Source organism: Sapajus apella, unplaced genomic scaffold (assembly GCF_009761245.1).
Source record: "Sapajus apella isolate SASKATOON/1434 unplaced genomic scaffold, GSC_monkey_1.0 scaffold10, whole genome shotgun sequence".
Classification (NCBI taxonomy): Eukaryota; Metazoa; Chordata; class Mammalia; order Primates; family Cebidae; genus Sapajus; species Sapajus apella.
The window spans coordinates 21,739,379-21,766,218 of record NW_022436950.1 but is presented as its reverse complement, the minus strand read 5'-3'; the positions used below and the strand labels follow the sequence as shown (position 1 = coordinate 21,766,218).

Here is a 26,840-nt window from a genome sequence, read left to right as displayed (position 1 = left end):
CTCTGAAAAAATTCAGTTCAGAGGACCATCCCTGGGGTAATTGCCACAATCAAAGCTTCCCTTGTAAAATAAGTCCGGGTCCACATGGAGTGTCCTATGAGAGCACAGCAGTACAATGTGATGGATGGCCAGTGAGTTGGAAAATCCAGATTTTGCTTGTTAAAAGTTTTTCCATGTGGAACATGAGGGGGTTGGATTAGGTGACCCTGACTCCTTCTAGATCCAAACTTCTATCCATCTATAGCAAGAGAAACAAAGGTTGACAGGGACCTTGCATAAACCAGTAGCTGTAGGGAGGTAGCAGTCAGGCTGTGCACCAGGAGCCCCCATGAGGAGGGGTCCTTACTTAGCCAATGGGCCAAAACCTGGAGCTGCGGGCTGGAAGGACGTTGTGGCAGGCCGGCCCCCGCTGGGCCAGGTTGGATAAGCTCAGGTTCACTTGGTGACATGAGCTTTTGTTTGGGGGTATGCTCTTGGGTCAGGCAAGAGCCAAGGGCAAGGAGAAGGTCAGAGGCCAGGCTAGGACAAAGTCTACCTTGCATCCCAGAAGGAGCCAGAGCGGAGGGCCACCACCTGGCATAATCCAGAATAAACTGGATTCTGAAGAGTGGGAGCCAGAGCCAGGCTGAGAAAGGAGGGAGAAGGAGACAGTAAAATGGAGTTCTGGAAGGTTGATCTCGGAGGAGAAAGGCCAGCTTCCTGGAAGGGGCCAACGCCTCAGCAGGAGGGATTTGAGTGAGAAACAGTGAACAACTTCCTAATGCCAGAGCTCACTGAGCATCAACAATGGGTGGCTGGGGCAACTTAGGAACATCCCCTTTCCTTTAACATGGGAAATGCAACCCTCTGCCAGAGTCAGGCCTCCTAGCAATGCAGCCTACTGCCCTGCTGACAGGCTGGGGAGGGGGCCTGCTTGGCTTAGAATCCACAAGACAGCTGCCTCTGCTCATCTGCTCCCCCAGTCCTCCCATGGTACCCCGACTTGCAGGGGAGGCTTAGCACTGAGCCAATATAGGCTGTGCCGCAACCTGGCCCCACCAGGCCTGGGGAAATGCCAGGGGAATTTGCAGGCCCTATGTCATCCCAGACTAGGGAGAGCAGTGGGCACGGCACGGAAGAGATGGTCAGGCAGTCTCCCCTCCTCAGGGCTACGTAGGCTAGCTGGGTCTTCCTCCTTTGCCTGGCTCCCTTCCTATGCTGTCATCCCATCTCTGTGTCCCCCCCACCTTCACCCCCACTACCCCAGTCCAGCAGCTGCTTGCTGCACCCCTCCACTGAGCCTGTGAGCAGGGAAGCAGGGACTGTCCACCCACTCTGCCCACTTCTGGGCTTTCATCTCTGTATGATGCACTCAGACATATGGATGCCAGCCGTCCATCCATTGCAGCTTCCTAATAGCAGGCCGCAAGCCCTCAGCCCCACACTCCCAACACAGCCACAGCCCAGTCCTCTGTCCCTGCTGAGCTGTCTTTCTGGAATGCCCTCTCTCTCCTTCTTCATCTTTCAACATCCTGCTAGCTCCTCTGGACCCTCCACAAATGCCTCCAGCCCTCAGAAATCCTCCCTGCGCCCCTAGCCAGAAAGAATGGCCCCTTGTTCTGAGCTCCAAGCCCTTCACTCATGTGTGGGCTTCGGGCCCATCTGACTCTCATCCTGTGCAGGATGGCACCTTGACACAGGTCTGGGGTGAAGGATACAGACATGGGCTCTGGGACCACATGCTTCCTCCTGAATCCGATTTCTGCCACTGCTCAGCTGTGGTACCTCGAGCAAGCTACTGCACCTTTATGCCTCCATTTCCTCTTCTGAAAAGTGGGAGCAATAACAGTGCTCACCTCCTATGATTGCTGCAAGGATTAAATAACTGTATAAAGCACTTAGCAAAGAGCCTGTTACCTAGGATGAGCCCACTGCATAGGTCATTTACTGTTGGTAGATTTTCAACTGGGGGAAGGACTTTGCCACATTAACTGTGGTACCCCTCACTCCTTCCGGTACAGTTTTGGATGGGCGGAATTGAATGCCGCCTGGGAATTACAGGTAACTGCCTTGGGCTCCCCACAGGATTCAGCACTCAGGACATGTGCCCTCAATGCACCTTGATGAAGTGGTTTGCAAGATGCCACCATCTGGGTGTGATTTCTGCCTGTCCACGCCACAGGTAACAGATCCAGGAGGCCTCACCCACAGCATCCTAGTCCCAGGCCTGGATTCTCATCCCCCACCCGCTGTCCCTTCCCAGCTTACCTGTCAGCACTGAGGATGGGGCTGCTGGTGGAGAGGGGGCTGGGGGAGACAAAGGAGCCACCCAGGGTCCCATTCCTCAGGGGTGTCTCATGGCCATAGGCCTGGGCGGCTGGGGTGCTAAAGCTCTTAGGCTCAGAGTCCTGAGCTCGGGGCCCAGCAACGGCTGTCCGCGCCACAGATTCGACATAGCTCCGGGGCTCTGGAAGGGACAAGGGGACAGAGACTGAGCACAGATCCACAGGGGTGCGGTGCAGGTCCCACCCAACCAGCCTTGGATGAAACCCAGCCTCCCGGACCCCAGCCTGGGAACACAGGAATATCCCCCAAAAGAGACCAAGGGCTCCTGCCTGCCCTGACCCACCTGCCCTGCAGCTATCTTTCACCAGGGCCTTGCTCAGAAGAGAGGACTCTGAAATGGACCCCAGGCCCCACCTCAGAACATGGCCATCAGGGACTCTTCCCTCCAAGGACTAGGAGTCTGTCCATAGCTGGCAACCCCCTTTGGCTGCTCTCTTTCTTTGATGATCTTGTTACTCAGCATTCAGGCCCTTCTAGGTTCTCCTGGTGCCACTAGAGTCTGGGGCCCTACAGCAGGCCCCGAGGTCCATCCCCACCTTGCCTGTATCCCAGGACAGCGCCAGAGTTCATGTGAGCTCCATCCCATGCCCAGAATCCAGAAACAGCCTTGGCCACCTAGCAGCAGGCCTGCACTTGTGAGTCATGCCCTGCAGGGCTGCTGTGGACTCACCAGCCCCTTTGATGCCAAGACACACCCACCCCTCTCTGCCTGACACACTCAGCATTCCTCCAGAGACTGGCGTCAGGGAATCCCATTCCCAGGCGGAACTCAGCATTCCATCGCCCACCTCTGGCATTCCTGTAGCACCCAGCAGTTTACAGAGGATCTCAATATACACGGCCCTACCTGGTGTTCCAAACAGCCTAAGAGGAGGGGGTGGGGGACAAGTGCTAGAAAAGACCATTTTACAGATGAAGATGCTGAGGCCCAGCAAGGGAAAGGACAAGGTCACAGACAGCCCCACTCACCTCCTGGTCCAGCACCTGCCCGACTCCTCCACGGCCTCTGAGGCCAGCCTCTAAACACACTCCACTTGAAACAGGAAGAACCAGCAGAATGCTCTTGTTTACCAAGGTACCCAGGCCACGATCGGGGAGGGATGTCATTCCCACCACCTCCAAACCCAGCCCTGTCCCTTTCTTACCCAGGAGGAACCTGGCCTGAGTACAGAGCCATACTGCCCACGACTAAGGAATCCACTGAAATCAGCATGAGAAACTGAAGAACCGGAGTCTGTGCAGCCCTCAGGAGGCCGGGCCCCTGCAGCCCCTGCTGGCCAAGACTGTGATGCTCAGAGCTGGAGAAATGCCCCCTCCTCCAGGTCCCTCGTGGGTGACAGGCCCAGGGTCCAGCTGGCTGACATGCAAACTTCCTCCCTTAAGCCCAGGGAAAACCAGGGTGCTAGCAGGGTGTTTCCAGCACTTGCTGCATAGGGGCACAGCCTCCAGGGAGTGGCTCCTGGGATGGCCCTGAGGTCTGACATCCTACACCCAGGCCAGAGGCCTCTCTGGACACCGGAAGAGGATGGTCGCTCGCTCAGCACAGGACCCTTTACAGAGCAGGTCCCGGAGGCTGTAACGGGGTCTGCAAACAGCTCTAGCCATAGCCTGCCCGCCTATCTTTTGTCCCCACACAGAGCTCCCTCCACCCGACAGCAATGACAGTGAACAAGGCTGAGGCAGTTTGTCTGCAAAGAGCCGGGAACAGGCGGTCTATTCCAGGTACCGGGCACAGGGTGATGTAGAACCAGCAACCTAGGCACCCAAAGCTGGAATCCATGCAGGCAGTACCAGCAAGGCCTCCTCGAAAGCCTTCCTCAACCAGCCCAGGCCGCCCACCCACCTCACAGAAAGCCCAGGCCAAATTCACACCAGAGGCATGGATTCTGCACCACCCAAGTATGATCCATCCATTGTCTTCTGCTGGAACCAGAAGACAATGTGGAGATCCCCTGACCAGGGCCAGCACACGTTTTTGTAAAGACTCAATAGTAAATATCTTAAGCTGGTGGGTCAGGCTGCTACTGTTGCAACTACACACCTCTGCTGTGGTGGTGTGAAAGCTTACATAGACAATAGGACAGTGAATGGGCGTGGCTGGGTTGCAATCAAACTTTCTTTACCAAAATAGTCAGTGGGCGGGATCTGACCAGCTGCCACAGTGTGCTGACCCCTGATCTAACCTGTCTCCTCAGCCCAGAGAGGTGGAGCCGTGTGCCCAGGACACATGGATGCTTAGTGGCAGTGAACACTAGCACCAGAGTCTCCGGACTCACAAGCTGGCTCTGAGTGGCCCAGACAGAGCCCATAGGCTCACAGGACACCCAGAGCTGGCTCTATGCAGCACTCCAGCCCATCAGCCAGAGAAAAGCCAACTCCATGGGGCTATTCCTAATGATCAAAAGAGCAAACAATTATACAGGAAAAGTAGGACTGAGGGGATGTAAGTACCTTTCCCAGGTCACAGCTAGCAAGGGGCAGTCGGCCTAGGAACCCAGGCAGTCTAGCCCCGATCTGCCCTTACCCACTGGAAATGCAACCCTCTGCAAGTCAGGGAGCCAGTAGTTTCAGCATGTGTTTTTAGCCTTGGGAAACTGGTAACCCAGCTTGGGAGAAGGGACCCTCAGAGGGAGCCTCATCCACAGCCATGCAAATGACACCCAAGAGTGAACCAGAGTCCACTCTCCCCTCCAGTCCCTTGCCGCCCTAGGTCACTCTCTGAAAACTCTTCCCGGACCCTTCCAGGCATTCACCATGGCTTCACCCGGGTCCCCACGGTTCTCAGCACCCCTTCTCTCCCACCCAGGGAGAGAAAGCCACTCTTTGGCTGTCCATGGGCTCCCAGAGCCTGCCTAGCTGATCTGTGTGCTGAGTCCTCCCACAGCACCTGGTACACAGCAGACCTTGATCTGCATGTGCCCCACAAAGTCACAGAAGCATGATCCTTACCTTCCAGCCCCATCCAGAGACACACAGTAAGACCCTAGAGGCACACATTCATTTTCCTCACTCCCTGAATTTCAAGTTGAAACATACATGAATGACACTGTGAAGGTCTGTGTTCTCCAATCCACTGACATCACTCCTGATCTACTCTCTACCCTGATCTGCATCACTGGGCTGGCTTTTATTTACCAAACCCCCTTACTCTCTGGCTCAGGACGGGTTTGGCCTTCAGAGGGTCTGGTAGTGAATGAGAGGGAGGGAGAGAGAAGGGCAAGGTGCCAGTGGCTACATCCCCTACCCACCTCCCTCTAGCCACACTCCGGTCAGCAGCCCTGCCCTACAGCTCCTTCCTAGTTCCTTAAGGCCTGGGAGGATGGCTCCTTGCTCCTGGTAGGGAGAACTCTGGGTGCTTTCCCATCCCTCATTGGTCTGCCCAGGCCTTTTAAGGGTCCATCAGCTGTCCTAGGTTGCTCCATTGGAATGAACCATCAGTTTCCCACCAGGCTCCTAACCCACATATTGGGTAAGCAATTCACATTGCCCTACACCCCACCCCTTTAAAGAAGTACAGGTGCCCATTCTAGCAACAGTAAAACTGAGATAAAGTGGGCCACACCACCCTGTCCTATAGTCAGGGCACAGCCAAGCCTGGAACCCATGGCTTACTTGCCATTACACAAGGCTGGGTGTCTACTAACTGCTTCTGGCCTAAATGTGGCATCTGAACCGCAGCCTGGGAGTCTGAGGGTAAGACTGCATGGAGGGCCTATGGGACAGTGTATCAGAAACCCTGAGATGGCTCAATAGGATGGCCAACTTCTTAAGGCAACAGTCCCATTGGCCCTTTCAGCTCCTAAACTGCAGAACGCCAGAGGAGTTCTCAAGAGACTAGGAGTCTGAACTTGGGGAACAGGAAAGGTGGTCCAGGGAGAAGCAGCAGCATCCACTCCCACCACAGTGTCAGAAACAGCCCTTGTGCATTGGGTGGCCAACCTAGCCCAGGTCACTGAGACCCAGTCCCACCTGGCCCTGCCCTCACCGAGCCCCCACCTGCCTTTCTCCTTCCCAGCGCATCCTCTTCCTTGGTCAGCTGGTCTGCCCTCCGACTGCCAACCCAACCTGCTCCTCCAGTCCCAGATCATGGGGTAGAGAAGAATGAAACCCTTCCATGCAATTTCTACTCCTCATGAACTCAGAGCAGGAGGGACCTTGGGAAGTTACTTGATTTCCTGAGTTCATCTCCAGTACTGTTTAAAAACAATCTTCAGGGCTAACCATCAGTTTTCCTCAGTTTCCACACTTAGATTTCTATATTGAAAATCCTTCCTTTTTCTGTCTATTCCCTGTCTCTTTCTCTCTCTCCCACTGCAGGACAATATACTTCTACCTGCAAGCTCTCCTCTCATCCACCACCCGTGCACTTACTAGAGACTTTCTGGGACTCAAGTTTCCTCACCTGCAAAGTGGGAATGAGGATACCCCTCTGCCCAGCCAGGATCAGGTGAGAAGAAGCAGGAAAGTTCCTCCTAATTCTTTCTTGCCAATCCCAGGCCCAGTGTTCAGAACCAGCCCCGCTGCTGCCCACCTGCTCCTAGCCTCCCTCCACTCCTCACTTGCACCACCTCTCCTGCTGTTTTCCCCTTTTTCTCCAATCCTGGAGCAGCTGCAGCAGAGGCTACAGGGAGTTGGGCAGGGCGGGAGAGGTGGGGACAGGGAGGGTGCTTCATGTAGAACATTCCAGGGACCCAAACCCTGCCAAGTGGCTGCCGGCGGCAGAGAGCAGCTGCAGCACGAGGTGACTTGGCCTCCTCCAGCTGGGCACTGTCAGCTCTTGGTCCACACCCTGAAGTATATTTTCTGTCTCCCCAAAGAGGCTGTTTGCTTGGAGAGAAGGGGCACACCCATCCTAAGTAAAATCAAGACATGTAGGTGAGGGAGAAAGAAGGCAATACGGAAACCCTCAGGTCCCAGAGCCAGAAGCTCAAAAGTGAGAATGCCAAACCTTTTAGACTGGGCCACACGCCCCCTCCTCCAAGCTTCCATGACATCCTATTCCTACCCTCGCTCAGCACTTTTGCCTAATATTGAAGTGTCTGTTGGCATCACTCTCCTCACCAGCTGCCTTACGCATCCTTATATTCCCAGAGCCTGGCACACAGTTGGCGCACAAAGTATTATGAATAAATGAAGCAATGAATGAAAGAATGAATGAATGTAAAGTGTTTCACACAGCACCCGGGACATAGCAGACATCCCTCAAATTCTTCTTTTCCCCCAGTTGAATAATCCTGCCGCTGGCCATTTTTGCCTCACAGGCATTTTTTTTCTGAATTTCCCAAGTATCAGCAGGGTTATCAAGCAGAGCCTCAGAGGGTCAGCAAAGAATGGGCTTTAGGTTGACCCGGGCGGTGGCACATGAGTCAGAAAATAAGGAACCGGCTGTCCACAGCTTCACTGCCTGCCCCTTCCCTGCTCCACTCCCCAGGCCACGGGCAGCAATTCCAACTCCCACACTGGAATCCCAGGGCACGGTGCCTGGAGGCAGGAAAAGGGCTTTGAAATGGCCACTTGAGGAAGAGATAGGAGACCAATAACTCCAGTCTGGCTCTGTTACCCCCTAACTGTGACCTTGGGCAGATCCCCCAAAACCACCCACAATGCTGATGTCAGCTGCATATCTGTGACAACAATGGGTGTGGCTAAGTTAACCCCTAATAACCTTCTCCTCCAAACTCTGGCTATGGCCAGAGCACTTGCAGCCCTGGAAGATGAATCATTCAGGAGGTGCACTTGGCAGAGAGTTCAGTTCTGTCGATGCCCACACCCCTGAAGTCACCCCAAAGTGAGAGACACAATCCCCAGGGCCTGCCAGCTTGCCAGATAATCCACCCCGTGGCCCTTCCCACTGGAGAGTGTTTGAGATACCACGGGTCTGTTTAAGTCAAACAACTGCAAGGAGAGTTGAGAGCCCATTGCATGGTCTGGCATCTGAAGCACAGAAACATTGGCTCTGAGCTCCAGCTAATTCCAGACTCTCTCTCCCCAGTCCTGCCCTGCCAGGACCAGCTGTCAGCCTCCGGCTTGGGAGAAACCCCTTTACCCAGGCATGAGGCTGCAAGGGAGTGAGGAGGAGCTGTTCCCAGCAGAGAGAGGCATGCTGTGGCCCACCTGTTCTGGATCTGTCCCTGGGAGTTGCCCTGTTCTGCAGTCCCCAAGCAGCCTGATGCTGTAACCCAATCTCTGGCTGGTTAGGAGAGAGCAATGCATTCTGGGAAACTCCAACCATCCTACCTGGGCGACAGAAGATTTAGAGGGGCACAGGCCATCCCCGCTTAGGGGGTAGAAAAGCAAGGTGGTGTGTACAAAGAAAAGTGGGAAATAGCCCTGAGAAAACCAGCCAACCCAGGGCTCAGCTGGGAAGTCAGAACACCTAACTCGTCAGAACTGGAAGAGATCACAGCACCCACTTTCCCTATCTTCCTGGTAGAGGTGGGGATGCCAGCACCCAGAACCATATGCTGGCCTCCCACCCAGGCTGGCACCCACTTTGTTTTATCTGCTGCTTTGAGTCCTCACTCAAGTTCTGCTCCTAGTGAGTCCAAGGCCTCCACCTAATTATGCCCTTTCTCTGCCTCCCTGGTGCCCAGTGCAGGGCTCATCTAAATCAGGGGTTCATCTGGGACCCACATGTAGGCCAATTCCTTGAAACTGTTTCTCAGGATTATGTACATGGGAATCCCAATGCATTATTGTATACACGGTGAGTCCATCGATTTCCTGAAATACTTAAAGTTGTCTGAGATCGGAGAAAGACAGACTTGGTACTTTCTGTGTTGATTGGAAACCAGGCAGGGCTTCCAGAGGGCAAATCGTGGCTCTAAGATGGGGGCTCTGAGCCAGGAGAATTATTCCTCCAGGGGACACTGGCAATGTTGGAGACATTTTCTATTGTCATGACTGAGTGAGAGGTACCGGCATCGAGCACGTAGAAGCCAGGGCAGCACCCACAACAAAGAGTCATTCAGGGCCGGGCACAGTGGCTCACGCCTATTATCCCAGCCCTATGGGAGGCCAAGGTGAGTGGGTCACCTGAGGTCAGGGGTTCGAAGCCAGCTTGGCCAACATGATGAAACCCCGTCTCTACTAAAAATACCAAAAAAAAAAATAGCTGAGTGTGGCAGCACACACCTGTAATCCCAGCTATTCAGGGGGCTGAGGCAGGAGAATCACTTGAACCCAGGAGACAGAGGTTGCAGTGAGCTGAGGTTGCACCACTGCACTCCAGCCCAGACAATAAGAGCAAAACTCCGTCCCAAAAAAAAAAACAAAAAAACAGTCATTCGGTCTAAAATGTCAGTGGTGCCGAGGTGGGGAATCTCTGCTCCAAGAAATGCCTGTGGAGCACACCCCGGGAACGGGGATCTGAGTCCCGCCCTGTCCACCTCTGTACACGGCTGCACGCCAGGCAGACTGGCACAAATGGCGATGGGAGAGGAGCATTTTGGTCAACAGGGTGGCACTGCAGGAGCCCCCAGACACTGGCTGTGCCCCTCTTAGTGGGTGGAAAATCAAGCTACAAGCTCCCCATCAGGACTGAGGAGGTGCCCAGGGTGGTATCTCACCAGGGCGTGGGGACAGAAGGCCATGTGCCCGGTCACCTGAGTCCCAGTGAGGAAAGCTGCCTCCAGCCAGCCTCTTCAAGCCCTGCATGAAAAGCCATTTCCAGACCCAGAGAACAGGAAGCCACAGCAAATGCCACTTACCTTCTGGGAGCCTGACCACGCCCTCCCCCTCATCTTCCTCTGAGGGAAGACAAGAAGAGAGGTGGGAGGAAGGAGAGGCAGGAAAGAAGGGCAGGTAGTGAAGATGAGGAAGAGCAAAAAAGGAAAAAGAGAGAGAGATTAACAGGGATGATTTCTTGAGAAAGAGAATCTGCAGAGAAAAGAGAGGTGGGAAAGCTGGGGTGAGGCCAGGGCTGATTTGTGCTTTCCATAGAAGGGCTCCAAGGGGAAGACCAAGACCCACCATGCACAGGACCCCAGGGCTCCGAGGCACAGTTGAGACCCTGGCTCTCAGGAGCCTAAGCCCCTTGCCACCCCTGTGCCCAGGGCTCTGTGGGCAGAGTGTCAAGCAGGAGTGTGCTGGCTGGTGAGAGGCAGCCCCCAGCCCCTTTCTGCTGACACCCCAGTGGCTCAGTGTCCCTGGCCATGCCAACACTCTGAGTAGGAGGCTGTGCCCAGCTGTGTGTCTTCATGGGTCACAAATGCATGCCACTGCCCACCTACCTGGCTGGATCCATCTTCTGGTAACTAAGGAAAAAAGTAAAGTTGACCCCAGGAGCTCCCACCCAGTCCTAAAACCAGAGTCCAGGGAGCAGCTTTCTGAGTTCAGTGGCCCCACATGGCCACCAAGGGCCCAGGGAGCCTTGTCTCCTTCCACCATACGAAGGAGAGGAGATGGGAAATGGGAGGAGAAGGTCGGAGGTGTGAACCTAGGGTGACATCTGCTCAGAAGACGATCTCCTCCCAGACAGGCCCAGGGCCCTGTCCTCTACCGTGCCAACAGGGCAGGCTGTTTGACCCCAAGGAGGTGGGGCAGCCATCCTCCTTCCTTCCTCAGAGCTTGGACTGCTGTCCTCAGCAGCTGGGTAAGATACAGCCAGCATGGGGAATGGGGACGAGGGGTGGGCACAGGCTGGGGAGAGTCAGAAGCCCCAGGTGGCAGGTCCTTCAATAGGTGGGAGGAGACCTGGGCTGAGGGGAAGGGGGTGGAGGAGATAGCAGCCAGTGATGGCCACTGCTAGTCATGGGTTTCTCTGGTAGGGTTCTGTGGGCCTGAAAAGGCAGACCGAGAGACCACTCTGAATGCCAGGGGTCTGGCCTGTGATGCCTCGTGGATGCTCAGAGCAGAGCCAGCTGGGCTGCCAGCAGAGGCCTAGCATGGGGCAGCAGGGGCATGCTTCTCTGACTGTGTGTGTACCCATGTGTGCATGTGTGTGCGCCCGTGTGCATGTGTTTGCGCCCATGTGCATGTACATAAGGGCCTGAACACCTAGAATATGTGGCTTCCAGCAGAAAGCTCAACACCACCAAGGAAACTGAGACCAGGCATCCAAAGCCCCAAGCTAGAGGAGGCTGGGAGTGGGAAAGATTCCACAAGTCAACAGTCAGGAAGGCTGCAAGGAAACCTATCACCCCCAGCCCCTACACAGAGAGCCCGCCCCCAGGCCTGATGTCAGCGTGGGCACAAAGCTGGCTGCTGACCAGATTCTGAGGCCCAGGTTTCTGTTCAGGACCACAGGAGTCCTCCTCTCCCCTCCTCTCCCTAGCCCCCCTCCCCGTCTTCCCTCTTCCCAACTCACCGCCTGTAGGGTGCAACAGGATGTCCGCTGGGTTGTGGGGTTTCAGGCCCAGAGCAGACAGGGGCGTCTTGGCCAGACCCGGAGGGGACCGCACTGTGCCAGGAAGAAGAGGGGAGACATAGGAGGTAAGAGGTGGGCAGGAGGACAGACATGCCAGCCACATGAGGGCACGCTCAACGAGGGCTAGGGGGTGGGAGGAGGTGCCAAGGAACCACCCTGAAGCCCAGTGCTTTGGCTCCACTGCCCTTTCCTGCCTCTGCGTTTCTCCATATTTCAGCAGTTTAAAGGATAAAGGGAAAGAGTCAAGAAATGGCAACCTTGTCCTGGCTCTGGCCCCAACCTTGAGAGAATCATTTCCACCCCTAGGCCTTTGGCTTCTCTCTGTGATCCCTTTACTTTGCAATGGCTTATAAGACACACACAGGCTTCTGCAGCTGTCTCTGACCTTCTCTACAACACATACACACAAAGTCCATTGAGAACATGCACTTGGATGGATTCAGAGGAGAACAAAAGAAAATTGGACCTCAGGATGGCACACCCTGTAAAAAACAGACAGGAGGAGATCACAGGCCAGAGCCACGCCAACCCTGAGGCCTCAGGCAGCCCTCGGCCAAGCATGTCCCTTTCAAAGCCCAGGAGAAGAGAACTTCTCAATGTGGGGCTCTGTCCCCCTCAAACTTCAGTGTCCTGGAGGGAGAATCCTGTAGTCTGTGGCCAAGAACACCCACTCCCTGCGCAAAGCCCGGGCTCCTCCCAGGCCGCCCATCTGGGTTACAAGTATCATGTAACACACAAGGTCAGAAAGGGCTGCTGGCTTTTTCCCATCAGCCAAGAACCTGGCCAGATTCGGAGCTGATCTGCAGGGTGGCTGTTATGCCCAGTCACGAGATATCTGGGTGGCAGCTGCCATGTCTCCTGACACAGCCCTAAGAAGAAGTTAAAAAATGAACTGTGTCTCCTATCAGCGACATTGGGAGCCTGCAGAGGCCACAGCCCCAAGGACGCTCTGCCTGCCCAGTGGCCTCAACAGACTAGCTGTGGCCCTCAAATGCCCAGGAACCACCAGCAGCAAAAGCTCCATGACCCTCCCTACCCCTGCTGCTTACCCCCAAAGACAGTGAGACCTACAGGAATCTCACAACAATGAAAAAATATACTCTCTCAATGCAAGCAACATACATAACTCATTTGTGCAGGCGAACACCCACATGCACATGGGAACAGGAAGACATCACAGGGGTCTGGATGGGTGGTCCACCCCCGCCCTTCACCCTCATTCTGTCCTTGGATAGGTGACAAATGGGTACAGCTCCAGGTATGGGATAGGTCTAGGCCTTGTGTCTCTAGTCGCTGTGTCTATCTTCTCTCTGTCTTTACATAGACACACACACACGCACACACACACAGAGAGAGATTCAGTTTCTACCACTGCCATACCCCCTCTTCCCTATCGTGGTGTCTTGCTCATATTCACTTATCAAGCACTTATTAATGGTTTCTCAAACCAATGGTGGTTGAATGAAACTAATCATGAAAGAATACGCCTGGCCTCAGAGACTGTGGTTCACGGAATAACCACCAAGGAACCCTAGCCCACAAGTGTGTACACATTTACCCAATTGGTGCAGCAGAGGGGCAGGTGCGCCCATGAGGAGGTGAAGGGGACGAGAGGACCAGACAGGAGCTCTCTCTTGGTTTCCTCCCTCGTTCACCTCCAGCTCCCAAATTCCTCATTCCCCCAGTTCCTGGGCAATTGGGCCCTTCTGCTGAGGCAGATGAGTGGGCGACACTAAAGCCAGTCAAGGCTTTTGCTTCCTGAGAGAAAAATTCCACACATTTCTCCGCCTTCTGTCTTCTCTCCCTAATCCTGTGTATCTGTGGAACCTCTGACTTCTTGCCTAGGCACCCACGGCTGGTCAATTGGAGGGAGAGGAGAAGGCAAAACCCAGTTCTAGCACAGCCTGGGGGGCTTCCCCCCAGTCAGGGTGGTGTCCTTCCCCTGGCTGCTTAGGGTCAACGGTGAATGGAAGCAGATGTCTCCCTGGGAGAGAGGTTCCCCACGGTCACAGGGGCTACAGAGCTGGCTCTCGCATAACCCGCTCTAGGCTTACCCTGTCCAGCACAGCAGCCACAAGCCACGGGTGGCTGCAGAGCACTTGCAGGGTGACCAGCGTGAACAGAGACATGCCATAAGTGTGAAACACACACCAGGTTTTGAAGACTGAGTGAGGAAAAGAACACAAAACATCCCGCTCTTTTTTACGTTGATGATATGTTGAAATGCTAATATTTTAGAGTGGGGTTAAATCAAACATATTAAAGTTAATTTCACCAGTTTCTTCTTACATTTTATAAGAGACTGTAAAATAGCTCAATATTTTTAATTGATTTATTTGCCTATTGAAATGATATTTTGGATTTAACAAAAATGTTATTAAAATTAATTTCACCTGTTTCCTGTTGTGTTTTTTAAGGTGACTAGAGAATTTTAAATCATAAATGTGTTCATATTATATTTCCATTGGACAGTACTGCTCAAGGGAGAGCCACAGCTTCCAAGGGCCGCCGATCAGTCACAGCTTTGGCCTCCTTATGCCCAAGATGAGAGCCAACACAAGTTCTGCTGGCACATGGGACACGTACATTGCCACATTCCTCTCCAGAACAGGACACCCAGCCCCCAGGGGAATACACAGCCAGCTCCGGTTCTCCCTCCTCTCGCCAGGGCCAGTGGATAGCCTGGGCCAGGCCCAGCTAACCTCACCCTTGAACAGTACCAGTCTCCCTTTCTTGTGCTGACCCAGGCCTCTCATGAGTACACTGAGTCCTTCACAGCCTGGTATTAATCCATCGCTTCCTTCCCCACAAAGACCTCCTCCAGTTTCTCTTCATGTCTCTTCTCCTATAAAAAGGAACTCTGATCCATGTCTCAGCTCATTTGGGTCTTGGCTTTAGGTAGACATGTCTCTGTCCTTTGGGGATTTGCTTCTCCAGCAAGTATATGGAGGGTTGGGGGCTAAATGCCTCTGCCTGAAGGCCAAGGATGAATAAGCTGGGGGCTCTGTCAGCCTAAGGGTCCTAGGTCCCTCTCTCCTTGGTAGAAGAAGCGAAATAGTTGCCTGAAATGGAAGAGGTATCTGGATGCAGGCAGAAATGGGGGTCAGAAACAAAGTCAAAGTCAAGTCACAAACAGTCACACTAAGATGGTGGAGTCTTTTGAGTGTGGAAGGCAAAAAGACTCTAAACAAGTAAGAAAACTCTGTAATGTGGGAGCCCAGAGCCCCACGATCACCCAGCCTAGACCCTAAGAACTGCGGCATCTGTACCCTTAGATGTGTGAGTGTGGGTGATGGAGAAGACAATGGCCACAAGCAGTGGAAGAGAAGGGGACATGGAGGTGAGGAGCAGCGTGTTCTGGCCCCACCTGGGGCACGCTCACCCCCAACCCTCAGGCCTGGAGCGCTCCCACATGCAGGGTTGAGCTGGGGGGTGGAGGGGAGACAGGGAAGACGAGCTCAGCAGGGAATCCTTACCCCCACTGGGCGGTGGGCTGCTCGGGGAGGTTCCCTCCATCTCCTCGAAGGCCTCCTTGTAGCTGTGCAGATGGGGCTGTGGGAGAACATGGGGGAAGGAAAGAGGGACACTATGAGAAGGAGGGGTTTCCCCTTCAGATGACCTGGGGTATGAGCACAGCGAGTTAACCAGCCCCCACATCCCATTGCCAGCCTGGCTCCCCACTGGTGCTCAGGGCAGGACAGGTCCTGCCAGAGGCGGGAGAGAGAAGATAACCACAAATCACTTCTATGCAGAATGACTCATCAGCCTGGCTTTTACAGGCCGGTACACATGCTCCTTCAATGTGGCCCCTGGACCACCTATAACTGAATCTTCCAGGGTACACATTTAGAATGCAGATTCCTAGGTCCCATCCAGATCTACTGCACTGGAATCTCTAGAGATGGATTTGGGAAGCTACAGTTTTAACAAACGCCCCAGTGGTTGTTACTCATGCTGAAGTCTGAGACTCACTGCCTCCAACCACTGAAATATCTTAAAATACAAACCTTTTAGAATGAAAATTAAACCTCCCGAGAAAAAACTTCTGTCTGGAAAGGGTTCAAAAACTATTTTTCCACTCTCCAGGATCTGGTTTGGAGTTTAGAGATTGTGTTCAGCTATATCATCCCCAGGATTCTTACCACCTTACTAAGGCACTCTCTAAGAAACAAAAAGGAAAATGCAATCTCGATATTAATGCAAGAAGTGAGAGCATAAAGCTATTTAAGGAAGGAAACGGGCCCCGGATTCCACATGTCAGGGAAGAGAGTTTGGGTGGGATGTAGGGGGAGACAAATTACTGAGAATACTGGTATCAGTGCCAAGCTGACCATCAGGTTTCTGGAGATTTAAAGTGGGCACCACTACCCTTGGTGGGCCCCAGATGCAGCTTCAGGACTCACCTCTTTGGGCCGCCCTCCAGGATTAAGAGCGATGGTAAGAGCCAGCTCGGGGGAGACACAGTGGACAGGGGAGCGAACCCCAGGGCTACGGGGGGATGTGGCTTCTGGAGACTGGTTCTCATACTGTCCATCACTGGCCGCCCGCCTCCGCAGAGGGGCTGGGGGCTCTGCCGGCTGCTTCTCCCGAGCCTGTGCCCCTGGGAGGAATGCAGGGTGCAGAGGACAATGAGCATTTTGTACAAGAAATGATCAATCGGCCTAATCCCTTCAGAGATGGCAGTGCCTCCTAGCCCAGAAGCTGAGTTGGGGCTGGCCTGTCAACCCCCAGTATCTCCCTTCAGCCCTCCTGCGCCCACTCTGTTCACACCCCAGGTTTTCTCTGCAGGAGAGATCTGCTTAGACTGACTCAGCCTTCACCAGGAATCCCTCCACTCAGGGCTGAGACCGAGAGCACAAAGGACTAATACAAGAAACAGATGTCAACTACTTCCAACCCCTGGAGGCGGAGGGCTGGAGCTTCCAGACGAGGGAGGGGAGGTGGAGGGAAAAGAGTCTCCAAGGCAACTGCATCAACCAAGCAGCAACATCAAGCCTGTGGGGAAGAACTCTTGGAAAGAACTAGATTGCATCATCTTGCAAATGGCGCTCCCAAGGAAAAACAAAGACATGGCTAAGTCTTGTTACAAAGTCCCTGGCCCCCGTTGGCCTCTGGGATATTTTTGGCCTTCTCTGGGGTTCCCCAACTTCATCCAGTGCACCACTGAAACCTCTTACCAACTCCCCTTATACTGGCCCCTTAGCTCCCTGCCCTGTTTTCCCTGCCCCAAAGATGACGGGGGATCCCATCCTGTCCCTCCCAGCTGAGGAGCAGGCAGAAAGAAGTCATGTGCTCCATCTGCTTTTCTGTACTCCCCATCCCAATCCCACTCCACAGGACTGGGGATGCTGTTCATCTCACCCTCATTCCTTCCCACACCCTCTTCCCACAGCTGGGCTGAGGCATGGAATCCATTGCCTCATTGAGCTGGCTCCCAGAATCCTAGAAAACTCACTTCCTGGGTCCCAGAGGCCAAGACCCAGCCGGAAGGGTGGGCTTCTGGTCCTGAATATCTTCTGGGAGGAGATTCTCAGCCCTGCCTTCACTACCACTAGGACTGGCCAAAGGCCCCAGATCACGTGTCAGTGTGTGCACGTGTGCACACACACACTGCCATTCTCTAGGAATGTGGCAGTACAGCCAAAAAGAAGTCACCCTCATTCAAACGGAAACACCTTCTGCCATCCACAGTGAGGACTGCATGTCCCCAGGCCCACCCCCCAGCACCCCCAGTCTGGCATAGCCACAAAGGCTGCCACAAACAGCGCCGTCTGGGAAGCCTTCCTACGTGTCATGAACAGCAAGCTGCTGGCTGCCAAGCTTACGGGCAGACACACACTCAGACTCACATAGGCACGGTCGCTCTGAGACACGCCCTTATACTCTTCCATAATCAGGGGCTCCAGTGTGCGGGGGGGCGGGGTGCATCGGGAGAGCAGCAGGGCCGGCACTTGCACATTAAATGCAGAAGGTACCCTAGTGGTGCTTTGAGTCTCCACTTTGGGATCTTTGAATCAGGGGCAGCCCTGCTGCCATCTCAGCTAAGAATATAGCACCCAGGATAGGGACCGTGAACTAGACTCTGACCTCACTCTGCCACTTACAAACTGCTCCACTTAAAGCAAATAAGCCCCACTGTCTTGAAGAGCCCTTATTCGCAGAATAGAAAAATAGGACCATTAGACCCAGCCAGAGGCTGCTAGGAGAATCTACATGGAGTCTAGAAAGAAGGGTGTGGTTTTGGGAAAGGTGGGCAGCTTGCTGCAGCCCTACAGCAACCCAGGCTCTCAGGCCTCAGCTCCCCGGAGCCCCCGCCCCACTCAGGCCTCCGGGGCAGCTTGGACCAACCCTGCCACTGGTTTCATTCCTGGCAAAAACATTAGAGAGAAACAGACATAGCCATTGATTTTCTAACAATAATTGTGACAAAAGAGGCCCATTTGGGAAAGGCTCTTGGGGTTTGGAGCTGAGTTCAGCCCCAAGGTTAAAAGAAATGCATTAGGGCTGGTCTCAGTTCCGGGCTCCTCTGCCCCCAGAAGCTCTTTCCAGCAGAGCCCTCTGCCTTTTCAAAGGGTGGCCAGTTTTCCTGCTTGGGATCTAATGTTTGCCCTTAAAAAATAGATCCGTTTGCCTTTGAGACACCAAATCTCCTGGAAAAACAAAGAACATTCTGCCCAGAGCATTCTCCACATTCAGGGGCCACAGATGCCCACAGCAGCCTGGGGTGTGGGAGGAGGGAGCCAGACAACCGTGGAGAATGTGTGACCCCGGCACAAGGCAGTCAGCCCTCCGAGGGTGAGCTGCACCTTCCCAATCCTCTCTCCATCACCATCAGAATAGCACGTGGGAGCGTGTGCTGACCAGAGGCAGGGAAATGGAGGGAATGACCTCCAAAGAGCTAAGGAGCTGCAGGGCAGCGCCTCCCTCTGCGGAAGGGGGAGACCCTGCATTCCACTCCCACAGGGCCAGCCCCTCCCCCTGCAGAGCACCAATGGCCCCATGGCACCAATGGCCAGTCAGGGCCACTCACATTCTTTGAACACAGTGTCCCACTGTTGTCCCCGTTGGCAAGCCCAGACCTGCCTGGAGTGCCTGGAAAGCCATGTTCCCTCTCTCTTGTCTTGCTCTATGGGAGGGGAGACTGGCGTGGCAGAGGGGAGAGAAGAGAGCCCCATTGTTCCTTAGCCAAGCTGGGGTGTCTGGACACAAGCTGACAGCCACTGTCGGGGAGAGAACACCCTCTCTCACGTCCCAGAGGCTGACCGATAATAAAAATAGCCCTGTTCCCCCCACCTCCCTCCCTCCCACCACCCCCTCCACCCCAGGGCTTTCTCGGTCTCTTTGCCCCATTTTCTCAGGGTCTCTGTCTCCTACACCCACCCCGGCAGAGGTAGGTGCCTTGCACAGACACACATGTGCATACTTGCATGTACACACACAGCCTAACAGAAATGGCATCAGGACACTGGGATGATGGGGGTACATAGTGGGGCCACTGGGTCACCCTTGGAACCTCTAGGGCCAGCCCTTACCCCAGTAGGAAGCCGTGTGGCCAGAGGAAGAAAGGAAGAGAAGCTCCCAGGAGCCTGAGAAGGCTGGGGCACCCCTACGACAACAAAGTATTTTTAGGGCCCTCACACCCTATGTTCAAGGAGCCCTGGGTGTCCTCTAAGGGCTGCTTCACACATGGCATCAGGCCTTCCCCACAGCCCTGCCAGGATGAGCAGTTACCCCAGCTCCATGGTTCCACCCAGGCCCCCAGACTTGAGGGGCAGGGCACCAGAGCAGCGCTCTTCCCAGGGAGGCGTCTCTCCAAGACTCCCCTAGCGTGAACCGGACTGGAGGCAATTAATCCCCTTCTTGCGACACACACACGTACACACTCACACGCACATGCACACACCCTGCAATTCTAGGAGCTGTAGTCCTGACACAGATCGATGCACATACTTTGGCAAAGCACTGCTGCCTACCGCCCCCAGATCATGTGGACGAGTATCCTGCTGTCAGGCTTCATGAGGTGCCTCCCCTGCACCCCCCAGACTGGCACTGCCACCCTCACAGATCCAGCTCTTCTTTCCAGCCTTCCGATTTCCAAAAGACTGGACTCCTCAGCTCCAGGTGGCAGGGGTGGGTGTCCGACGGCACGCCTGGGGCTCCGGAAGTGAGGGGATCCAGGAGGCCACCTGCTGGGCCAGGGCACCAGAAAGCCACACGGCGATCACACTAGCAGCCCTAGAGCAAGCCATGCCAGCTCTCCTCAGGGCAGGCCCACCATCCCAGAGCCTGCCCCTCCCCAGGCCCAGCTGACCACTGTACTCTCCACCACTGGGCAGAGAGAGAAGAGAGGAGGGAGGGGTAGTTGAAAGGAGCAGTCAGCTAGAACCATCTCCTGATTATCCCTGGACGAGGAGAAGGAGGGGCCGTGGAGGCACCAGATACTGCCATTGGGAATCAACAGTTCCCATCACCCCTAGGCCTTTCCCAGAGCTGCTCAGGGCCATGGTTTGGGACAAGCCTGAGCACAGCATCTTCCCTGACTTAGCCACCAGGATCGGAGGTGCAGGGAAAGGATGAAGTGATTCCCTAGCCAGGGTGCAATGCCTAAGGGCCTACATGTCCCAGAGGCCAGGGGTAGATGTTAGTGGATGGTGTAATCCATCCAGGGCATGTCAAGCCACCGTGCAAAATACACAACAGGACAGGACTGTCATCTGTCCACTTTTCACATTGGGAAACAGCTCTAAATAGTAAACAGACTTGCCCAGGGTCACAGAGGTGTTCACAGGCAGGGCCAGGACCCCAACCCAGAGCTTCTGACTCTTGGTCATGGGATCAGAGATTAGGGGTGGGGACCCGAGGGGGTTTGCTGTCCCCAGGGTGTGCCATGCTCAAGAGTGGACAGAGCAGCAAGGGCTGGGGCACCACTCTGTGTTGTGTCTGGTAGCCCCGTGCAAAGCTCAGCCTGGCTCCTGCTGAGACATAGCCCTGCAGCCCAGGCGGTCTGGCCAGGGTGGCCAGAGTGCTGGACTGTCTGGAGCCCTCACTGAGCACCCTCATTGCCACGGTCTGCATCTCCACAGGGGACCCTGAATGTTAGTCTAGTCACTCCAGACATTGTTCCCAGCAGGCAAGGCCAAGGCTAGTGTGAGACCCATGTTCATGCAGAAGTGAGCTCTGGTTCATGCAGAGAGGAGGAAGAGAGGGCTGGAGACAGGAGGAACAGAGAAGCAAGTGCGGAGACAGAAGAGAGGACAGTGAGAAATAGGGGAGGAGAAGGAGAAGCAGATGGAAACCAGAGAACAACAGAGGAGGGAGAGGAAAAGACAGGAGAGAAGGAAGAAGGTGGGCAAAGGTTTGGAAGGAATAGCAATGAAGAAGGAGCGAAAAAGAGAGAAATTGTGGCTCAAAAGTGGGCCAAAGAGCTGGAAAGGAAGAAGGGGGAAGGAGAGCCACCCACCAGAGAGGGAGGAAGCTCGGAGCTGATGGAGAGGAGGGCGCGGGAAGCTGCCACTGTGCCTGATGCCCTGCAGCCTGGCATTGTATGCTGCCCATCCCCCACCCCAGAGGAGCCAGCAGAGAGTGGGATGCAGGCAGGAATGGAGGACATGGGGCAAGAAGGCACCCCACCAACAGCACAGGGAACAGATGGACACGGGAAACACAGAGAATGCAGGGGACGAGGCATTAAACAAGACAAAACAAAACAAAAACAAAGAGAAAATCAAGATTAGTTGGCATTCTGACTCTGGGATCTGGGCACACACTGGAGGGAGGTGGGGAAGGTGTCAGACAGGAAAAGCAGGGCGGGGGAATCCAAGGTCCTGCTTCTCCAAAAGGCAGGTAGACCTCCTGCTGGCCAGCAGCACAGTGTATTCGTCTCTCCCAACCCCAGGGTCGAAGCAGAGGTGCCAGCGTGGGACCGGGAGACTTCACGCGTACCTTACCCACTCCCACAGGCAGCAGGCCTGTCCCTGGACCTCCCCTCTTTTCCTGGCACCTGCCTCTCCCTGGACCCAGGTGACGCACCCAGCCTGAGCCCAAGGGTCACCCTCTCTCACACCAGGGCTTTTTACCACAGCCATCTGAGTAATCCTCTTTCCTAGGGAGCCCCTTGTGCTTTTCTGCTCTGTCCCTAGCTTCTGGTCATCCCCAGAAAACTCCTTAAGACAAACCTTCTCAGATGCACTAGAAGGACCTGCTGTGTTACCCTTCCCTTGCCCCTTGTTGACTTCTCACCCACCTTCACACCACAGGGGCCATACGAGTGGCCAACACTGCCCTGCCCTGCCCCCCTGAGCTCCAGCTATGTTACCTTTCCTCTCCTCCACAAGCTGCTCCATGCCAGGTCCTATGCTAGTTCCCTCTCCTGTCTGCAGCCTCAAAATGTGGGAGTCTCCAGGGCTCCAGGACTCCATCCTTGGGACCTCTCCTTACCTGTCCTCAACCCCTCAGTGACATCGCCCAGTGCTATGCTTTACATGGCATGTACACAGTGACAATTCCCACATCTCTAAGCTCCAGCCTCTTCTCCTTAAACTCCCGACTCATTTATCCAACCACTGCAGATGTTTCATGATCATCTCAAACTTAATGTGTCCAAAAATCATGCTTCTAGTGTTCCCCCGAAGCCTGCTCTTCCTAAATTGTTACCCATCTCAATAAAGATCAGCTCCAGTCTTTAGTTGCTCAGGCCCCAAACCTAAGCGTTGTCTCTGACTTTTCTCTTTCTCTCTCGTCCCATGTCTAATCTATCACTAATCTTGCTGGCTCTACCTCCAAAATATGTCTGCCATCTGAGCACATCTCCCCTACCTGTGACCACTGCCCAGATGAGTAGCAGCAGCCTCCTCACTGGTCTCCCTCCTTCCATCCTGCCCACACTGGCCAATTCAGAACAAGACAGATAATGTCACTCTTGGGCCCAAATCCTTGCTAAGGCTTCTCACACCACACAGAGTAAAAGCCACCATTCTTGCAATCACCTCCAGGACCCTCTGCAAGCTGTCCCCATTCCCATTTCCTCTCTGAACTTGTGTCTTGCCATGCCTCCCTTGCTCACTCTGCTCCAGCCACACCAGGCACATTCCTGCCTTGGGCCTCTGCACTTGCGGCTCCATGGGGCTCATCTCTCACTGCCCAGCCCTGACCATCCTATGTAAAGTACAGCCAGCCACCCCCTACCTCCACTGCTTTATCTCGGTGGCACGTGTCGCCCATCTGACATATCCTATGTGTATTTGCTTACTTGTTCACTGTCCATATCAGCCGTGAGGGCAAGGATTTTTCCTTGTCTTGTTTGCCACCATTTTGACAAAGCCTAGACTGGCAAGTAGCACCCATTGGAAGCTCATGTTGAATGAATGATTAAACGAGCCTTGAACTCATCTCCTATTTTCAGAACAAAATGTAAAAAAGAAAAAAACAAGTTCCCAAAGCTTGACATCAGTATTTCCCTCTATCTTTATCCACCCTTTATTCTAATTCCATGAAGAGGTATCTCACCTCCTGGTTGAGCCTAATTTACCTACGTGGGCTCCCAGGCCTCTCCCCTCTTACCTCCTTAGAGGCCTTATTCTATCAACTTCTTTCTTTCTCTTCTTATTCCCCTCCTTCCTCCCCCCATGCCCAACCTACTCCCCTTTTCTTCTACATATAAACATTCTCATGACTCCTATATTTACAAAAAGTTCCCAATCTCTCACTATCCTCCCTAGCTACCGCTCTCTCCCTTCTGATCACAAAACCACTCAAAAGAATAGTTGGCTTGCCGTCTTCACTCCTCCTCCACTCATCCTCAATCCCTCGCAGTCTGGTTTCTATCACCACCGCGCAAGGAAATTATGCCTCTGATGCCTTTGATGTTTTACACAGGGCCACCAGTTGGCAAGCCCAGTGGATCTTTCTCAGTCCTCCTCATGATCTCTCCAGGCTGACATTGCTAACCTCCTGCCCTTCCTCCTTGAAATCCTTTACTATCTTGACTTCTATGATGACACGCTGTCCTGTCTCCTGCCACCACCCAAGCACACACTCTCAGTCCCTCTGCAGCCTCAACCTCCCTTTGAGGTTATTCCGTCCTAAGTTCTTTTCTCTACAAGCCCTGGCATTGAGATCTCAAACACACCCAAAGCTTTGTGAGAAACATACCATCACCTTTGTGAGAATGATTCCAAAACCTGTAGCTCTTCCCATTCTTTCAAGCTCAATTCCAATGTTCAACTGCCTTCCATAAGTCTCTCCCTGGAGGCTGCTCCACTGCCCCCTCAAACTCAACATGTCTAACACCAAGGCTTCATCTTCCACCCAATGTGCTCCTCCTGCCTTCCCGCTTGTTAATAGAACCGTCATTCTATTTCTATTCACAGAGCCTCAGAATTATCTTTGATGTTCCCGCTCCCTCGCCCTCTCCAGCCAATCAACACATAAGTGCATTGGTTCTACTCCCACAGTATCCAGGCCATCCTCCCTTCATTGGCATTCCTATGGTCAGCACCCTAATCCAGCCCCGCATCACTTAGGCTATCTAATAAGCTCCCAGCATCTCCAGGCTCAAAGTCTCCCATGGAATGTCCTTCTTGCCAGACCCACTAAACACATCATCCTGAAGCTCAGCTCTGGTCATGGCATGTTCCCCCGATGAAACCATAGGAATGGCCTCTTACATTGCTGCCAGGTAAGATGCAAGCTCCTTGGTCTGGTATATAAGACCATCCAGAGACAAACCCAGGCTACCTATCCCGACTCTCCCTCACACAGACCATATGCTCTCAATCTACTTGCTGTTCTCCAAATATTCTCGGTGCTCTCCTGTCTTCGCTGTGAACCCTGTCTACCCAGTGATCCCATTCACTTTCAAAATCTTATCCATCTTCCAAAGCTCAGTTTAAAGCCACACTTAACACCACCTCCCCAATCTCCATCAGATAGTGATCTCTTTACCTCCATCCTGCAAAGCTTGCTCCTTACCTCTCTTATTACAACAGACTATTTTAAAGTTCCAGTTTTTATCCCCCTACTAAAACTTAGACTCCTTAAGGATAAGATCCATATCTGATTTCCAACATGCATTGAAATCTCCACCTCTAGAGACATCTGAGATCAGTCTAGTCACAGAATTAAGGACATAAGATTACTCAGTTGGACTCTCCAACTCTGACTCTTATTTTTCTTGTCCTAGTGTACTGGCTAGGACATCCAATACAATGATAGATGCTAGTGGTGATAACAGACATCCTTATTTTGTCCCTGGCTGTAATAGGGATGCTTCCAATGCTTCACAGGAAAGTGTGATGTATGCTATAGGTTTCTGGTCCCTACCCTTTATCAAATTAGAAAACTGCCCCTACATTCTTTAAAACTTCAGCTGAAATAAGATACAAGGGGTGATTGGATCAAGGTGGAATGAACCAGGGACAGGGGACTGAGGTATGGACGACAGCCAAGGGGAAAAAGGCAGAGCTAAGGGAGAAAAGCCAGGAGAAATCAGATCAAGTTCATGGCCATGAAGAGGTTCTCCCACAGATCTGAGTTTCCTAGGTTGCTCATGTCAAAGCCTATGTTCCAGCTTCTTACAGCAGAGATGTAGAAAGAACAAAAAGAAGCAGTGCTGGAAGTCATCTTCTCTGGCTCCCAGACTGTTCTACACATTGATCTTGTCTGCCTGCCTTTATCTGCACAGCATCGCAGATACCCTAAAGGGCTACTAAGGAAGTCATGCATGCAGGACCTGCCGACATAAATGCATAAATAAGTTCCAAAGAGGCAACTTCATAGCCCTGGGAAGCAAACATAACTGTCCCCCATATACATTTCAGCCCTTCTCCTGAGTCCCTCGCAATTGATGGAGAAGATGGTGACAGGGTTAGGGAATGGGAACATTGTGACAACAGTATCCTTCCCTCCCTGTGATTTCATGGCAGCCAAGCCTGAGAGGCTACAGAATATAGAAGCGGACAGTCGAGCCCTCAAAAACTGGTAGGAGAGAAAGGGCTAAAGTGAAGTCCACTACAAGACGGGCATCCTGCCAGAGCCATTAGGGTTATGGCCTCGTCTTGAGCAAGCTCTAGGAGAGCTACATGGAAGGGTTCTTGTAGAGAAGAAATGTATTCCGACCCCCCGGAGAGAAGGCTCCTGTATCCTGCCCCTTGTTAAACTAGCGTATCACTAATCTTTAGGACACCACTCCAACCTTGCAAAATACTGGGAAGGGAATTAAATTCCCAGGGAATTTAGGGAGCCCCATCCCTCTCCCCTTGATAAAATCAAGAGGAAAAGGGTCTCTTTTGACAAAGCCAGTGGGTGTGGGGAGGGGGGGCGGGGGGGTATCTTTATCTCAGGGGCCGAGATATGGAGAAGGCAGAAGTCAAAGCCCATCTGGGCCACCCTTGGGGCATTTCATCCCTAGGATTAAGAGCTGCCCATCCTGTGTTCTGATGCTCAGGTAAAAGCAATGGTTACTGCTAGACCAGTTCTCTATGGGAGATGAGGCTGATTGCCAACTCCTGCACTGGCCAATTTCAAGCTATTATACCAATAGTGGGGCTGGGGACTCTGCTCTGCTCTGAAGCATAGGAGCAGGGTGCCTGTGACCCCACACCCAGGTCCCGAGCCAGCTGGCCTGCCCTAAACTGCTTCCCCAAACCCATAGTTCATCTCCAGGGAGGGTGTCTCCTTCTCTCCCTGCAGCTGGCATGGTGACTCAGCTTCCCCTAAATTTAGGAAAAGGGGTGGAGGACAGAGACAGCTGCCCAGGCTCCTCGCCTCCTTGCTGAGTTCCTACCACTCTGTCAGCTGAGGTGCTGGCACAAGGCCCACCCAAACCCACAGTCTCTGGTCCACCCCTGCCTGCGCTTCACCTCCAGAATAAAGTCACCCAACCAGCTTTCCTGCCCAGTTCAGCCACCCCTGTGGAATCAGCGCAAGCTCAGACCAGCAGGAAGGGAGGCTCACAGCTGCCCCTCCCAACTCGGCCCTGGACACGCTGCCATTTCTTGCCTTTGTCTCCCCAAAAGCTCTTCTGAGTGTCCCACTTTCTGCTCTCCCAAAAGAGAAGCCCACTCTCTGATAGGGAAAGGAGGTTTGTCTCTCAGTGCCTGCTTCCCACACAGGGCTGGTCCTCAGCAAGGACTAACAGGAAAACTGACTC

The 26,840-nt window shown here is 53.6% G+C and overlaps 1 protein-coding gene across 18 annotated transcripts in view; it reads right to left on the bottom strand.

Moving 5' to 3' along the window:
- The window catches only part of TNS1 (tensin 1), a 204,574-nt gene that overhangs the window by 19,446 nt on the left and 158,288 nt on the right, over nucleotides 1-26,840 (bottom strand). For 8 of the 18 annotated variants that reach the window (XM_032278268.1, XM_032278267.1, XM_032278278.1 and 5 more), the window contains 7 exons: nucleotides 21,153-21,239; nucleotides 16,096-16,292; nucleotides 15,169-15,244; nucleotides 11,633-11,725; nucleotides 10,557-10,580; nucleotides 10,035-10,073; nucleotides 2,248-2,446 (listed from right to left, as the gene is read on the bottom strand). In XM_032278268.1, coding sequence (XP_032134159.1) covers nucleotides 2,248-2,446; nucleotides 10,035-10,073; nucleotides 10,557-10,580; nucleotides 11,633-11,725; nucleotides 15,169-15,244; nucleotides 16,096-16,292; nucleotides 21,153-21,239 — 715 coding nt within the window. The remainder of the gene's footprint in view (nucleotides 1-2,247; nucleotides 2,447-10,034; nucleotides 10,074-10,556; nucleotides 10,581-11,632; nucleotides 11,726-15,168; nucleotides 15,245-16,095; nucleotides 16,293-21,152; nucleotides 21,240-26,840) is intronic. The other 10 variants (XM_032278270.1, XM_032278281.1, XM_032278273.1 and 7 more) reach the window with 8 other exon arrangements.